General features: G+C 33.3%; 1 protein-coding gene across 11 annotated transcripts in view; it reads right to left on the reverse strand.

The window, feature by feature from the left end:
* Window positions 1-772: 772 nt before the first annotated feature.
* The window catches only part of LOC124368861 (ELAV-like protein 3), a 138,956-nt gene continuing 122,359 nt past the window's right edge, over window positions 773-17,369 (reverse strand). For 9 of the 11 annotated variants that reach the window (XM_046826314.1, XM_046826319.1, XM_046826320.1 and 6 more), the window contains 3 exons: window positions 17,021-17,252; window positions 12,860-12,901; window positions 773-7,594 (listed from right to left, as the gene is read on the reverse strand). In XM_046826314.1, coding sequence (XP_046682270.1) covers window positions 7,270-7,594; window positions 12,860-12,901; window positions 17,021-17,252 — 599 coding nt within the window. In that variant the 3' untranslated portion in view covers window positions 773-7,269. The remainder of the gene's footprint in view (window positions 7,595-12,859; window positions 12,902-17,020; window positions 17,253-17,369) is intronic. The other 2 variants (XM_046826318.1, XM_046826316.1) reach the window with 1 other exon arrangement.

The following is a 17,369-nucleotide window of genomic DNA, read 5'->3' on the forward strand; positions in this document are numbered from 1 at the left end:
ACCAGAGTACTAAAACTACAGTATTTTGTCTCCCCAAAATTTCGGAAAGGAAAGTATCGGTCAATACAAGTTGTACACCACTGTAATGGTTTAGACTGAATGATAAGTACAATAGGAGGAATAGAAATCCTGACAGGTAAGTCGGCCATATCAATTTTCAATGTTTATGGATGAGCCATAGTATTTCATACTTACATTATTACAAAATAGACTATAAGTATAGTCTATTTAAGAAAGTGAAAGAAACCATGTACTTATACATCATATTTTATAAGGGAACTATAGAAACAGGTGGGGAGCTGAAGGAAATTAATCCCCTCAAAATCATTAAATTACAATTTTTGTAACTCTTATTAATGCAAGAAGCCAAAACTATGTTTCTTCAACGCTTAAGAAACCACACTTATGGCTACTAAAGAATATGCCAAATTTCTCAGGCTTTGTGGTGGTCAAATATTAAATTAACGCTCCTCCAATCCAAACACTTTTTTACTACTGCAATGGAAAAAAAGTTTGAAAATGATAAAAATAATTTATTAGAAATTAATACATATTCATAAGCCCACTTCCAGGAGAGGCATCTAATATTTTTTTGTCTTAATCTACAACTAATCATAAATATGGTTTTAACCATATGTGTTGGTACTCCTTAAAGCAACTTACTCTCTTAGCAGAAGAAAAAATAATTAGAAATAAATAAATGCTAATGGATGTTAGGAAATAATGTTACAAGATAAATATTAAGAGCTAATGGGTAAATAAGAGTACTACGTTTTATACAATGTTTAAATAATTTATTGTGAGTTTTCAACATGGAAAAGTACAAATATTGCAATTACAACAAAGTCTGTTTTGGAAAGTTACTTTGCAGTCAAAGTAAAAACTCTGTTCTGAACCCAGACAAGTGGAGAGCGACGACAGTGTATCGACAATGGCTGAGCTCGGTTCGGGTCTGTGGTGGATAAAACACCAGTAACTGTACGTACACTGGCAGCCCACTGTCAGTCAGACTGTCAACTGTCAGCGAGACAGTCTCAGTGTCAGCGAGGCCGCTCACTGTCGGCGAGACGGCCCACTGTCAGTGAGATTGTCTACCGTCAGTGAGACCGCCCGCTGTGTCGCTAGTGACATCCGAGCTCCGAGCCCCGCGTCAATCGCCCCCACCGGACTGGCCAACTATCAATATGGTAACAATGTATGAAAAGCTTATCCTTACTCTGTATATTATAAATTAAAGGTTCATCATGTGTCGACAACACAGCGAAGCAAGAGAAATAAATGAGGATCACACAGATGGTGGAGAGCATGTCCCCGATAAACAAAAGATCGAGAAAGAAAGCTAAACATTGATGATATTAACTAGTATCGAATACTGACAATAGAAGAGACAAATGAGACAACTGCAAGCGTTACGGGTAATACAATGTGTAAATCAGGAGTAACTCTGTGGAACCTCCCCCTGTAGCGGCAGCGGCGGAGTGGGAATATTCAGGACTCAAAGCAATCTTTAACATTATTACATATCTCAATGAATATTAAGGAAAGTACCGATTAAAATTCGTACACGCAATAAATATCATGTGACACTAGACAGAAAAAATAGACATGAGATACAGCAAATACTATAATATAAAAGTAATTAAGGTAATACAATATTGTAACACTGCCAGACAGTACGATAATTAGTTTGTGCTGAAAGCCATATTTGTACTTGGAAGCTCAAGTACCCAACATTCTAGACTAGATCAAGGTAACATATCGTCTTCAAACAGAAGAGGAGAGACAATTTTTAACTAAAGTTTAAATATTTTGATTATCTACAGAGAAAATGAGAAAGAACGGCCAGAAAGAAACACGTGTAGGATTCATACCTACACGGAGCATTAAATATCCACTTAAAAAGTGCCAAAAGAATGAATTTCTAAGAATTGAAACACGCGTTATTGCTGGGAATAAGTTCTGCATACATGCATTCATAGAATACAATATACACACTCGACCGTGTAACACTGATTTGGCGCGACTTGAATTCCAAAATAATCGCCAAATACCGATAGTTGTGCATTTTCCTTCTATTAACATTTTAAACTATGAGAACCACATTGTACAGAATGAAATGTAAGCAAAACATGCATAAGTCTTATTCAGGTTGGATAAGTTTCAAATTTGAAAAGGAGAATCGTAAAACTGGTAGAAGTGGCAAGAAATGGTGTAGGAACACATGTCTGGCCAGTGATTGTACCGCGATGGATCGTCTACACTAATGTACATTTATATTTACAAGTTCCAGAGCCGATTGACAGTGACACTCACTACTCAATCAAAAACTTCTAAATCCTTTTAAATTCAAATTCAATTCAATTAAATTAGTTGTGACAAATTATACTTTATTAACGGAACAATTTTCTATATTAACAAATTTAACCAGAATTCATTGTTAACATTTTGAAATACGATTAACTTACAACTAGAAAGTCTTTTTAACAATTACCAACAATTACACAAAGAGTATGAAAGCTTTTTATACTTCTTAGGACGATCGATGAAAATAGAAGTGGTAACAGGCTGCCAACAATATGTTTAATTTATTGCATTTATTATACTGAGGTAATGTACTATCCCACATATACACGTATACACGTACACAATTATGTTCATATATTCTACACGTACGTGACGTGTATATGTGTTTGTGGATGCAAAATTGAGTACATACATGTGCGAGTGTGTGTATACTATTGTATACATACATATACATAAATGTACGGAATTTTAGCGGATCCAGATTCATGACAATCCTTTCCTATAAGTGTGGACCACTCCAAGCTGGACCGAAATGACTGCAGTCGTCAACAAAACACTAGTCAAAGTACGCACAATCAAACACACACTACAAAAGAACACATCAAAGAATCATCTAAACAGGGATAAGGTGAACGATATTAAATACACATCAAACATATCTATCTGAGCTAACGGGTGTGAAGTGAAACGTCGATAGATCAGATACGAGAAGAGAGAGTAGAAAGCTCGGGTCACACCCGCACACACAGATCAGATAATAAATCAAAGCTAACTAATTTAATATATAATTTTACAACATTGTTGTTGAAAATAGAATGTCTCTAAATGATGATCTACACTTCTAATTTTAAATAAGTATTACAAGGGTACATTGTGGAGTGGCGTTTGGGGAAGGGTATCCATTTAACACATAAAGGAGAAGAATTATAATGTTTTATATAAATTGATATTAAAATACAGTTAATATAGAAGTTCTTTAAAAACATGTCACTAATGCAACTACATACGACACAGGAAAGCAAAACCACAAAAGTAGAGACAAAATATCGAGTTAGGAATCTAGTTCCTCAAAATCGTTAGCAAAATTGCATCCTTTTAGTATTAATAAACAATTTCTTATGTAAAGCTTCAAAAAGTTATGACCTATGGTACTGTATAACTAGAATAGATATCATCACAATATGAAATGCTCTTTAACGTCTGAACCGTCATCCACAACCTCCAAAAATATTTCCTCAAATATCGGCCCACTTTTTAACAACATCTCTTTTAAATTCTATTAGTATAGGCCATCTTCCCTCTAAAAATAGCTTTCCTTTGTCAAACAGTATCACTACTACGCACCATTGTCCCTCTAACCGCAGCTATAAACAAATTGCACAACATCACATTGTCCCATCACATTATATATTAGCGTCGTTAGGGCCAGATCGTGTGTTACATATATACACATATAACGTCGTCAACATCGTAGGTGATAAAACTTACCATTTTTTAATTAACACGGGTCGACTCTAGGAACCATTTTTGGGGAACAGAGTGAAAACTCTACGATACTCGAGGGAGAGTTCCCTATCTCACTGGACAAGTCGGTGACTCCACAGAAAGTGTTTTAGTCGAATGTCGCCTTTTCATAATTTACAAGCTACACTCTATACACTATGTTCAGTGACCTACGCGATTCTACGACAATAGAAGGGACCAAACCAATAAAACACGTATTTATAATAGTGTGGAGCAAGAAGCTTGTATTGTCGGGTAGATGGAGTGAGAGTAGGCGGCATCCGACAAAGGCAAACATATTGGATTGGTGTCGGTGCGCGACTCGCGACTGATATGCTACCGTACCACAACCGTCGCGCCGCACCGTCCGCGTCGGTTCTCTGCTCGTAGCAGCAGGACTACTAGGACAGCTAACATAACTCAATTCTCCATAATAATGCATTCCATAGGATTTAATCGGTTGTAGAAAACATAGATTTTGTTACATTACAATTGAATGCTAACTCAAACGATAACAGAAACTCAACTCACTTAATAGTATACACGATCGTACAGAGAAACTTATACTTAATATGGAATGTCGGGAACATAAGACTATATTTGTACACAACACTATATTGTCTCATATTCTACGGTGTTAATCTATGGTGTCACTTTTATATAAAAAAAACTAAAAATTACAAACACAAACGGTTCGTTCCCATTTTTATTGTTGCATTCCCTACCTGTAGACAAATTGTTAGGCCTATTCGTTCCTCTAAACAATTACTGGTAATCAAATATATTAATTATGTAAAAAATTGCCAAATCATTTCACTTAATTATACTCGCATAATACGTAATTATGAAATTGTTTCTACTTTTACTATGAGTAATTATGCTCTTTGAGCAAACAATTTAATAAATAATAAAGCCAATATCTTTCATTAACTGCTACAAATTGACTGCAGAACGCAAGTCAGATGAAAAATTTAATTTCAAGTGAAAAACTAAAGTTAAGAGCAGAATACCGTATTGCACGTAATTCCCAGTCATGTGACACTATTACCTACTTGAGCCAACTGTCTCCGGAACCATGGAAGCATTCGAGTCTATACCACTCATTCTTATATGTACACACAGAGAGTGAATGAATCAAACTCAAACTATACAATTACATAATATCGTAATTGTATTTTCTAAGTGAAAACAATAAAAATGACCTCTTACATGATAAGTCTATCTGTAAACAATTTACACACCAACTCAGGAGAGGAATGGATCGTTACAGCTACGTTCCCGAGTGAACACACTGACATCACTTCGCCCTCAACATCGTCTATATAAAAAATGTTGTCTAGGATTTTTTCTAATTTCAGGCAAATCGATACATTTAAATATATATTTGTATATATAATTATTTATAGTATGTACATAAAATATCAATTTCCAAATATTACACTAGTGATAATGAAAGTCTTGGGTTCAACTGGTGACATATTGCATTGTGAGATCGAATGTACAGTGGCCTGTCAACACGTCGCTTGCGCACACATTGTCATTCTAAGCTTTGCACGCGACGTGCACACACCACCACTGTCATCCGTTTTCTACAAACTAGGCAGCTGCATCAGATATAGGCCATTAATTTTATTTATTCTTTAATTTATTACATCTTACTTTCAAAGTCCAAAACATAGATGTATTCATAAATATTATGACATTGTATAAGAGGTAAGAGTACCAGTTCATGCACACCAGCAATAGTTTGATTGCTTGTTTGCCCATCAGGAATGCTAATATTTGTATAAAATACAAAAATAAATTTATCATGTAAGCTGACATTTAGTCTGGGCAGCAAAAATTTACGTCCTATATTCTTAAAATATCTTTATGTATGTACATATATACTCAAACACGTACATTCTTCCATGTGTATTTATGTATATACATAAATTCAAGTTTAAAAATTCTAACTTTTAATAACTTTTGTGGGGTGCAAGTCTGTGTTATTCCCCAAACCGATCAGTGGAATACGAATTTTTATCTTACATACACCTACATAATAAAACACCCTACTAGTTTTTACTTCGTTTTATTGTAAGAGTTTAAAACACATAAGCACACATAAATTAATATAATTAACATCAAAAAACCAAAATGAAACCAAAGAAATACTGCAATATAAAGCCATTAATAGTTTAATCTAACTCATAATATATGTGGCTTTTATCATTCAAAAAAACCACACGAAACAAAACATCTTAGTTACATAAACTAAGCTACACAAAACAAAAACGTGAAAACCTGTGTGAGTAAATTAAAAGAAGAAACCAAAAACAAACACCAAACTACTAACTTGGTACAGTTAAATCAATAAACTATAAAACCAAAGAAAACCTCGAAAATCCAAATCATCAAGCACACATTTCTGAACTCGAACAATTCATAATCTTAATATAGCCTGTACTTATTGCAACTGTTTGCATTAGCAACATTCAATTCAGTATTTTTAATTAATTGCTACTCTATAAAACATGTACCGTATTTACAAAGTAAACGTCAGATTTGTCCTGGACAGTTCTTAAACTGCATTAAAGTTTTGTTCGGTATGTAGATTAATATTTAGCAAATCTATTGAACGCCCACAGAATAGAAACCAGAACCAGACGGCTCAACAATAAATGAACTGGTGCAGCAGGAATTGTTTGTATTTGCAGTTCCGTTGACGAGGGTGTTGCCTGTACAAGAGTCGGATAGGTACACGTACAAGTGTACAGAGACAACCCCCTGATCAACTATCACCGAACACTATGAACGTGCTCGATTAACTCAACTAATATCTGTTGTACCTGTACAATGAAAAGAGAGAAAAGCTTTCAAATACAACACTGAATAACTCTAAAACACTATTACAATTACTGCTGCAACTACGACTAACAATAATAATAATAATTATAATTATTATAAATGGTAATAAATAGGGATAAGCTGAACAATAATATAAATGCTAAACTTTCTATTCGTATTTTTTAAATATGTATAAACTCTTTAGGAAACACAGGACTTGCACTAGTTTTGACTAGCTTGAAGTTTTCTTTTGAGTATAAATACACATTAACATAAATAAATATATGCGCTGTCATATATTTATTTATACGTACTGTTATTAGAAATATTAATTAGTTGTGTATTACCTGTGGTGAATGTAAAGGCTGTATAGTCCCTGGTAGTCGTCAGCGACGAGAATGACTTACTATAAATATCACATGATTATCCCTTTCTTTCACATACAACCAGAAATTTTGCTAAAGTACAAGCCAATTACACAAGGGCTTATATAAAAACAAATGCAACAGGATCCACGTCCGCTGATGACCTGGTAAAATGAGATCAATGCAGGGACGATTCCAGCCTTAACACAGCTCAAGTGACTAGTTTTAATATTGGACAGAAAGAGAGAAATTAATAAACTCGTTACGTTTATGTAGCTTTACTCTTATTTGTCTTGAAAGAGACTTGAAGGACACGGTTGCCGAGGGTGTATCCGTTAAGTGACTGGATTGCGACCACAGCTTCGTCGTAGTTGGTCATCGTGACGAAGCCGAATCCCTTACATTTATTTGTCTGGAGATCCCTGATGACTTTGACACTCTGAACGGCACCGAACGGTCCGAACAGCTGCCACAGGACGTTTTCCTCGGTCTCTGGAGCCAAATTGTATACAAAAATGCACCAGCCAGAGCCGTTCATGGCGTTGCCGGGCAACATCGAGTTAGCTAGCAGGTCTCCGGCCAAGGGAGAGTACCTGAAACAAGGAGAACACAATTACCGTAAACCGCCTTCGTACGACTAACAGACTAAATATAGCTTAGACCGCAAACATTCTCTGGCTGACACCTCATTGACAGAACAGAAACAAATAAAAAGTACCAAAATTTTATAGATCAAAATTTGACACAAGGAACTTGTCACAAAAATACATCTATACCACCAGATTAAAAAGTTTTCATACCGTGATGTACTAGTCTTACACTCTCCTGGCAATACAGTGTTTCTAAAAGAAAATATGGTCATGATACAAAAGTCGAGTATCGATTGGTCTGTAGTTGATTTACTTCATTGAACAACCATTGATTTTACAGAGTATTAAAATAATTGTAGTAACAATAAATAAACTTGTAATTAAAGTACTCTTGTAAATACAAAAACTGAATATTACTAGTTTCTTACATTTTAAAGACTAATTTTGATTAATAAAAGGGAATATTTTAAGTTGACTCATCCCTGAAATACTTGAATAAATATGTTTTGTTGTGAAATCGGTCTTTAGTATTAATCAGAACAAGATTTACTATTTTGTTCATTAAATAAATTATACCGTGTAAAAAATTTTGTTTTAATGCTGTTTGAAATAATGTGACCTAAAGTTACATAAATGTAATGTTAAAGAAGTCAGGAAAATAATAATAAATTAAACTTCCATTGAGGAGTGAACAAATTAAAGATGTTTTAACATTCTTCAAGTATTTTTTTTATGATATCTCTCAAGGAATAGTCAGTGTTATATACCTATTCTAATCAGATCATCATGGGAAACATTGAAATGGCTTTAAGAGATTTTTGAAAAGAGTCGCCAGGAAAAAATAGGAAAGCCAAAATAAATGGAAGTTTTGTCTGATTATGAATCTTGATTAGTGAAACCAATACTCATTAAAAATAACCCTTTATGTTCCAATTAACTGGAACCTGTTCTTTCCCTGCCATGTATATTTCATTCTGAGGTAAAACTTATTCACGCAAATAAAGTAAATAAGTATTTCTCTTATAGCTGGAAGACTGATGATTTTAAATTTTTTCCTAAATAACGGAAGAAGAGGTTAATTAATGTTACACAAAGCTAACATTTTGATTTTAAAGTATGTTTTTAGTATTTTTTATATTGAATCAAACTTAAAAAAAAAAACACAAAAATAAACCGGATATGTCAAGATGTTGGACTGAAGTAAGAATCAAAACTGATGTGTTTCTGTTTTATATATTTTCATATTCAAAATTAAGTGAATTTAAACTCTTTTAGAAAAAGTTTTTCATACAAGATAATCGTTCTAATAATTTACCGATGTCTTTGCCCATTTTATTCCTCAAGAACAACTGTAATAAGAAGAATGAATAGGAAATGAACAAAATAGGAGGAATAGGAAATTAAAGATAACAATAGAATAAGTAAACCATATGTATAGCTGGCTATATAAACAACTGCATAATAAGCCAAATGTCAATGCGAGCTAACAGCTGTTTAGTCTGACAGGTGTTTACCGGGCAAGCATACAACAAACATTTCAGTTTCTAATATTTACTTAGCAATGAAACCATGTTTAAATGGTTCTGAAACAATCTATAGGTAGCAGCACACGTCAAAGATCAACACTAGTGGCCATCAACAGAACTATATCTCTCTAAATACGATCACAGTACACTGAGACGAGTACAGGGCTGGTTTCAATTTGGAACTCATGCGTTATCATTGTGTATTGGGACTTTTCGCCACTTGAGTTGGACAGAGTTAAAGCAGAGTATAATCAGACACCAAAGCCAAGTGAAGGGGACTGCTGTTAAATTACGTACTTAAGAGAATCCAAACACCTACCAACTGCTCTTTCTCTTCTGAAATATACCTGTTGCTTTGCAGAATTAAAAGTTCCGTTGTCTCGAGTTCCATACATCAGTGTTACTTAGCCCTAATACTTTGCATAAGGATGATTCACATTCACAAAAGTTCTAAATTTCTTAGTTCAGGTTTCATAATCTCATTATCACAAATAGCAGCATAATCTCGAAGTCAGGATTGCATATCCCCGAAACTTGCCACAAGAATATCTCATTATCACAAGTAGCATCATATTCTCCACTGACAGAATTTCTACACCAGAGATAGTGGTATGTCCAAGAATTAAATGGTGTAACCTGATTATTTCATATCTGATAGGAGTGGGCAGGGGTATCAACTTCTTTTATTTTATTAGTTTATGAAATTTTGATGCTTGCCAGCAATTAATTCTGCAATGACTTTCATGGTCGGCTGTTATTGACAGTGTTTATCCAAATGTTAAACGAGATAATAATACAATGTCACCTTTTATAGACGAGAGAAGTAGGGGCTGACATTCGCACTTTCTCAGAATTATTTTATTATTTAAAAAACATCAATTAGGGAATTTAAAGAAGAAATATCTTATTTTAGCTATGTAAGAGACAGAAAAAAGCAATAGAAATAAAGGAAAATGTATATCAAAACAACTTTCTACTGTCTTTTAAACCTGGCAAAATAACAATATCTTTTGTGTGAACGTATTAAAAGGAAGTCAACATAGAAAGCAAGGTTTACATCTGAATAGCAGGGAGATATCACATCGTTGTAAACACAGTTAGATGGAATTTTGAGTATTAACGAATCAAACCTACTCATGTAGCCTCACCGTAATGTGCCTTGACAACTGCAGCCTAAAGAAAAGACATCACTAACACAAAGCAAGCAAACAGATGAGATGACTACCACCACTTATACACCAGCACTTAAGCATCCAAGTCTTTGAACGGTCACTTTGGTTGTATTTATACATATCTTCATAACCTATCTTATAGTCTTCATTTAGTGAGGTAAATACAAATAATTTCACTCTAAATTTAAACTGCTTACTGATAGAGAATAAAAATTCTATTAAATACGTCAGTGAGCAAATAACATACAAAACAGATATAGCATTATAATTTTTCATCAAAATACACAAAATTTATCAACAAAAATTGGCTCACTTGAAATAATAATAGAAGAAAACAATCCACACACAATTTGAACGGAGCATGACAAGAAATTAAATTAAATAGAAAGATTAAATTTACATAATTGTAGTGTCAGTTCCTCTTATTCAAGGTTTGAGGTCAACAATGGAGGGGTTATTATTTGGAGTCAAAACAAAATTAAGAGAAAATCCGGACTTTAATATTGACGTTCTTTAGGAAATACTACTTTTAGAAATATGAATAAAAAAGTTAACTTCAGCATTGTTTAAATCACTGTGAGAAGGACAAAATATATAGATAAATAAAATTACTATCTAAACAGAATAACTTTGACATCAGAACAAATAAATTTTAGTGCCACAAGGATCCAACCTTGGCCCTATATTATTTCTTTGTTATTTATTTGTGTAGAATGGCAAAATTCTAAAAAATACGCATAATTTGGCTCTAACTCAATATGCACATGATTCAAAAGTTCACAATATCTGGCAAATCTGCACAGGAAGAGTTATATTTTTGATATCATTGAAAAATCTGCAAACATATTTAGAGGAATGTAATTTAAAAATTCATTTTGATAAATCCCATTATATACAGTTCAAAACCTAACAAGACAGAAATAAAGTGCCATACTATTTTGTTGTCGACGATAGCTCATCAGAATGCATTCACACAACTTAGTTTGAGTTACGATGGATGATAACATACGATAAGATGAGCATATCAAACTCAAAAAACATAAATTGGATTTATAATTGCTTGCTATTACAAAAGTCCCTATTTTACAGCTACTCTCTCCTGAGAGAAAATTACTTTTTTTATACACATCTATGGAAATGTGATTACAGAGCAACAAATAAAGACAATTTTATTGACGTACTCAACACTCAAAAGAAAGTAATTAGGTTAATACTGAACGTGAAATGTAATAAATCTGTAACAAAATATTTTAAAGAACACGGTATACCAACAATTGTTGGATTGTACATTTATAGAATCAACTGTATATGTCATAAATACGACACTGCAGGAAGATTGAAAATTAAAACTGCTATAACACAAACAAAAAAACTAATTATTGCCTCTTCTTACCACAGATTAGAATTTAAAATCCTATGTAAGCAGGTAAAAAATGTTCAGAATGATGTAATTAATCACAACATATTTAGCTAAAAGAGTTTGCTGAATGTATGCCTTCACTCCTTGGAAGAATTAGAAGATAACTTTGAAACTGTAAGCTTGTGAAACAAGGTTAATGTTAAGCATAAATAATTATGGTACAATAATTTGATGATCTCAAACTCTAAATTAATAAATTTAACTGTATATTTTTAAGTACTGGACTATTTTAGGTTGTAATGTGGCTGGAACCATATTTCAATATAGACAAGGGTATTATTCAATGCAAAGTATTAGCAAGTTGTATAATGTCAATAAAGAGATTTGAATTACTTAACAGTTTTTTTTCTGTATAATACTTGTAAATTTTGCCAAAAAAGCAACAACGCTAATGTGTCCTAATTAGTAATAAGTAAGATGTTGATGGCTTCCACTGTTAACTAGATGTCCATGACTTCTGTACTTAGATCATTGCGGTAACAAATGTCTGTTAACTTCTCCCAATTTCCAACAGAGGCTACACTTAAGAACTACATACACACCTTCCAACAAACTAACGGAATGCTAAAGAACACGGTAAAGCTGAGTGATAATGCATTTCAAAATACCTGACTGAGTTAAACAAATTTTACTGTTGAATGTATTTAGAGTAAAATTTAATCTGTGTTTAAAAGCAAGACATCTTGTTAGAAACGACAGAAACTACTCCACTGAAAAATGCTAAACCAGAAGAAAAGACAACTAACTAACTCCTCATCAAAATTAAACGTGTGCTTAAAAACCTCAACAGAAAACCTGGTAGAAACTGCCTTGTTGGGGACAGTTGGGTAGGAAAAAGATGAATGTACTGATGAAAATTCACACGCAAGCAACGGATCACACATGAAAGATGTGACAGAAGTGTTCAATATGTGAGCTACAGTTGGCTAGTGTGTAGAAATACCCATCTGACTCGTCTAGTGTTATGTACTGTTATAACCTACTTCCTACAGGCCTATAATGCGCAAGGTTATGTACAAGGGTTGATGATATAAGTGTGTGAGATGAAGCTAGGTGACGGTGCATGTGCAGTGCATGCGAGCACACAGACACACACGCACACACACACACATACACACATACGCGCACGCATACTGTACCACATACTGACCTCTGTAACCCTTTGTTAATGGCTAGCAGAGTCTTTCCAGTGCTAAAACAAAGTACAGAAAAACAAACATAAGAAAAATTATGAAACAAAGAAGTAAATGAGAAGCACCAACAGCAAAGCAGGAAATGGAAACTATTTATAAGGCTGAGTCAGGAATTATGATGTACCACTCTAAATTTATATTCCTTTAGTTGAGACAGCATGCAGAGCAATAGAAAATGTCAAATGATTTTACTGAGGCTAAATTTTTTTCAAATTTACATTGGTAAACTGAAAATGTAGTTTTTTAAGTCAAACAAAACTCAAAATTATACAGTTTAAATTAACCCCTTCCTTTAATTTCTTAAGTAGTGAAATTACAATTGAAACCCTTTGAGAATGATCATTAGACTACTTCAAATTTTTTAAGGCATTTTTTAAAATTGGTTGAATGGGTCCCCTTCCACCCAAAAAGAATAGAAGAAGAAGAAGGTAAGAGAGGAGCAACTCGACATTTTGAAATCGTAATTCCAATAATGTAACTCACCAGCCCATTAGAAACCTTACCTTAAACTGCTAAAAACAGGTTTTGTTTTATTTCAATAAAAACCCAAAATGATTAAAATGGTAAATTATTTTATTTAATTGCCAAGCAAGGCCTATATAGAAGGGAAGGAACATATATATCAAAATTTAACATTAAATTTGATGGTATGGAGATCATTTCCAGAAGTATTTACTTCAAATTTCAATTGTTATTAATTTGGAAGTGGAATTTTTATTATTTTGAATCCAAATATGACATTCTGTTTTTATCAGTTGATAAAAATATGGCAAGAACAAAGTTCCTTTATAAATCATATTGTAATCATTTTTTCCATGTTATTTTCCATTTAATGGGTCACAAGATGGGATTGGAAAGAGAGGCAAAATAAAAGAGTACCCAAAAACAAACTTCAAGTAGTCTAATGCCAGGGGTGTGAATTTGAGTTTGGTTTGGGGTGGTGAGGCATGAAATTTGCAGAATGGTTATTTAACTTTTAAAAGAAAAATTTCTTCTGCAATATTTGTCACACTTCACTTTATTCACCACAATACTGAGTTCAGGAAATTTGAAACTCAGAAAATATTAATTTATAGAGTTGTTACATTGGATGTCTATCTAATCAGTACCAAATTTAAAAAGTTTTATGAATGGAACTTTCAGATTCTTTCTAATTTATAAACATATAATTAATAGTTAAGCCGAATCAGAAGTATTTTCTAGAAGAGGACTCTCTCTGTCATCATATATGTAGTCAAAATCTAACCTCGACTACACCCCATATTTACTCCCTGGTTTTATAGAATAAGTGATATACTCCCCAACAAAATCCCTAAATCTGGTTTCTGTATGCCTAGTAATATTATAATAATCATAATTATGATAATTAGACATGAGGGTTTGCCTGACACATCAATAAACCAATTATAATTATCTCAGGAGTTTTTCTAAAATTTGGTGGATGTACTATCATCACTCAAGCAGGATAATTTTATTTACTTTAATATTTGAAACTGCAAATATGAATAAAAATTTGATTTAATCCTCATACGTATTAAAGTATTAAATGGTAAAAGTATACTTTAGTTAGAAAATTTTATAATTTTCATTCAAGTTTTGGGGTCTAGCCTCTTGAAAAGTTCTTAAAGTGAAAGTAAGTGAAGTACAAAATTTACAACCAGGTCAGTTTAAAACAACACAAAAAGTGCACAGGGCAGGGTTTCAGATGATGAGTACATCTAGAATGTTGGTACAATTTTCCATGAGTGCTTCCATCCACATATTTTTTCCGGCTGTGAGGAAATTCTCTGAATGGTAATTTGAATGAAATGGAATGACTGTGCAGGTCTCTAACAGATACAAAGCACTATTGTCTAGTTCAAGAAAACAATGGCCATAGATCGCATTCCAAAGCAAAAGAGATAGTGACACAAGAGTGTGAGAATGCCTCTAATTATGCAGTTGCTCATTACTTCAACAAAATACTTACCGCTTTCACTAAAAAAATGTTTGTTGGAACTAACTTAAACAATTGATGTATAAGTAGGTTTTATGTTGTAAACTGTTGATCTGTTACATTTAGTCTTTGTTGTGTTTACAGCAATTTGTTTCAATTAAATGATCGCATTTTAAGTATTAACCATTCAATAGAAGGAATTTTAATTAGAACAAATTTCTTGCTCGGTTTTTATGAAGACAGCACAATTGAATAAATTAACTAAAACCCAGAAGAAAATGAAAGCACTAATAACATAGAAGTTCAAAACAGTACCTGTGGAATAAGTACCGAATACCAAGGCGTACAATATAGAGAAATTAATATTGTCATCCTATGACTATGTAGTACCTTGGTTCGGAAAGAAAAGATGAAAAATACATATTATGTTGAGCCTTCAACATTTTTTAGGTTAAAACTTCAAATTTGGTTCATAATTAATTGTAATAGTGAGAACAACTTAACCGGCTTAACACACTGCTAAGCTACTTGTGCCTCAGAAATCCTAAAAGATTACTAATAATATTATATTATACAAATTACTAATAATATTCTATTATAAAAATTACTAAGGGTCGAATCAGTGGGGAGTCAGCCAGGGGTACAACAAAAATATATGACCGAAAATTTACATTTTCTTGCTTGGGCATTTGGTCACTACAAGTTTATTAACAAAAGAAATTAAATGTGTTTTGTGACCTTGTAACTTGAAATGTTTTTTTTTTATTTAAAAACTTATGTTTTTCCACATTACACAACATTGTTAGAATTATTAATACTGGGTTACTTATGTACAGTTTCGTAAATGTACTTCGACCATCTGCATGAAAGAGTGTGTACATTTAACTCTTTAAGTACATCTATCCATTACATTAAAAAAATACATTTTTACTGTCAGGAGATCACAAAAAACTCCAAACGGTAAAAGTACGATTGACTTTGTGACCAAACACCCTCTATGACATGTTTGACATCTACTAAACCACAACACAACACCATGAGTATTTGTGTCTGAATTCTTCACATCGGATAACATTTTGCTGCTTATCTATCTAAAAAGGAAATTAAGACATTTTGGGAAACAGTACAGTATACACATACTGTATACTGTATGGATTTGATGTTAGCTTATTTCACATCACTTCCTCCTATGGACCAAATTACCATCCATCGTGTGTATATGTTTGTAATTATAGGACCAAATATTCAAAGCTTGATTCTTATCAAATTGGACATGCATCCAGATATATTTTTATTTCATTTAAATTTCAATGACCTTTTGTACAAAAAACAAAAACATGGGATTTTAAAAGTGTTTTTAGAGTTAATGACTTATTATTTTGATCTAAAAATCTGTTTTGTTGTTGTGCATTTAATATTACCCCAATGATAAATAATGTTTCAGTTAATGATTAGTATCAAATGCTTACCCGTTATAACCCATTTAATGACATAAAATATCATAAACCACATCTTCATTAAAGTTATTCAATTCACTGTGGCTAAAAAATAATAACGATAAATCACTTAAGTACAAAGTTGTACACAGAGTAACATTTCGCAGTCCGTACTTATTTTATAATTCCTATACAAATTTTGAAGGCAGATATGAAGACCCATAGGTCTGTACCAAAGGAATTACAACCAATTCTCAAAGTATGTGGATTACCAGTTTTTTCATTACAACAACTGCCATCATTGTAGATTTCAGTGAGAACAAAGGGAATGCTGAACTAAAACAGTAACTTTTGTATACTAGTGGTAGTGTAAATTTCATTATCTCTCTCTTTTTATAAATTGAAAACAATTTCTTTTCTAAGTATAAAATGTCAATTAGCTTCAAAGACTGTGAATAATTACAGTGAAAACGTACATCATTTAGTCAAATGATGATGTCGTCAAATGAGTTGCTGGGCTAAACGGAGTATCAGTGTAAGGTAAAAGGTGTTTTCTTACCGTCTCCATCCTGTTCTAAGATAGACACACGCCTACCCTAGGACAGGATGAAGGTGAAACTGACAGTGAAAATGTTGTAAGTACACTGAGAACTGGTTGCGATTCTCGCGGCGGAGATGAAGTGATGGCGAGAGAGAGGAGGGCGGGCTTACCACCCTACCTGGAGAGTGGAGGCAGTGGGATATACCTGAAGCGGCCGGTCGGATGGTGGATGGGGCCACCAAACCTGCGAGCAGCCTGAGGTGCCAGGTACGCGGCTAGCGGAGGGATGGCCTTGTTGTTGTTACTCGGGTTGTTGGCGAACTTCACTGTGATAGGTTCTGTAGACCCCTTCGGTATTGTCCCGTTCAGCTCCTGTATAGCCCGTTCTGCCTCGATGCGTTGGTCAAACCTGATGAATCCTACACCTTTTGATAGACCTGTAAGTCAAGAGTTTCTGTCAGTTATTACCACAGCCCAGAGATAATGTCCTAGCCTAAGATGTACTATATAAAATCTGAGGATGTATTTATGATGTAAAATTAATATTTTTATAA

The sequence above is a fragment of the Homalodisca vitripennis genome, chromosome X (genome assembly GCF_021130785.1).
Source record: "Homalodisca vitripennis isolate AUS2020 chromosome X, UT_GWSS_2.1, whole genome shotgun sequence".
Taxonomy (NCBI): Eukaryota; Metazoa; Arthropoda; class Insecta; order Hemiptera; family Cicadellidae; genus Homalodisca; species Homalodisca vitripennis.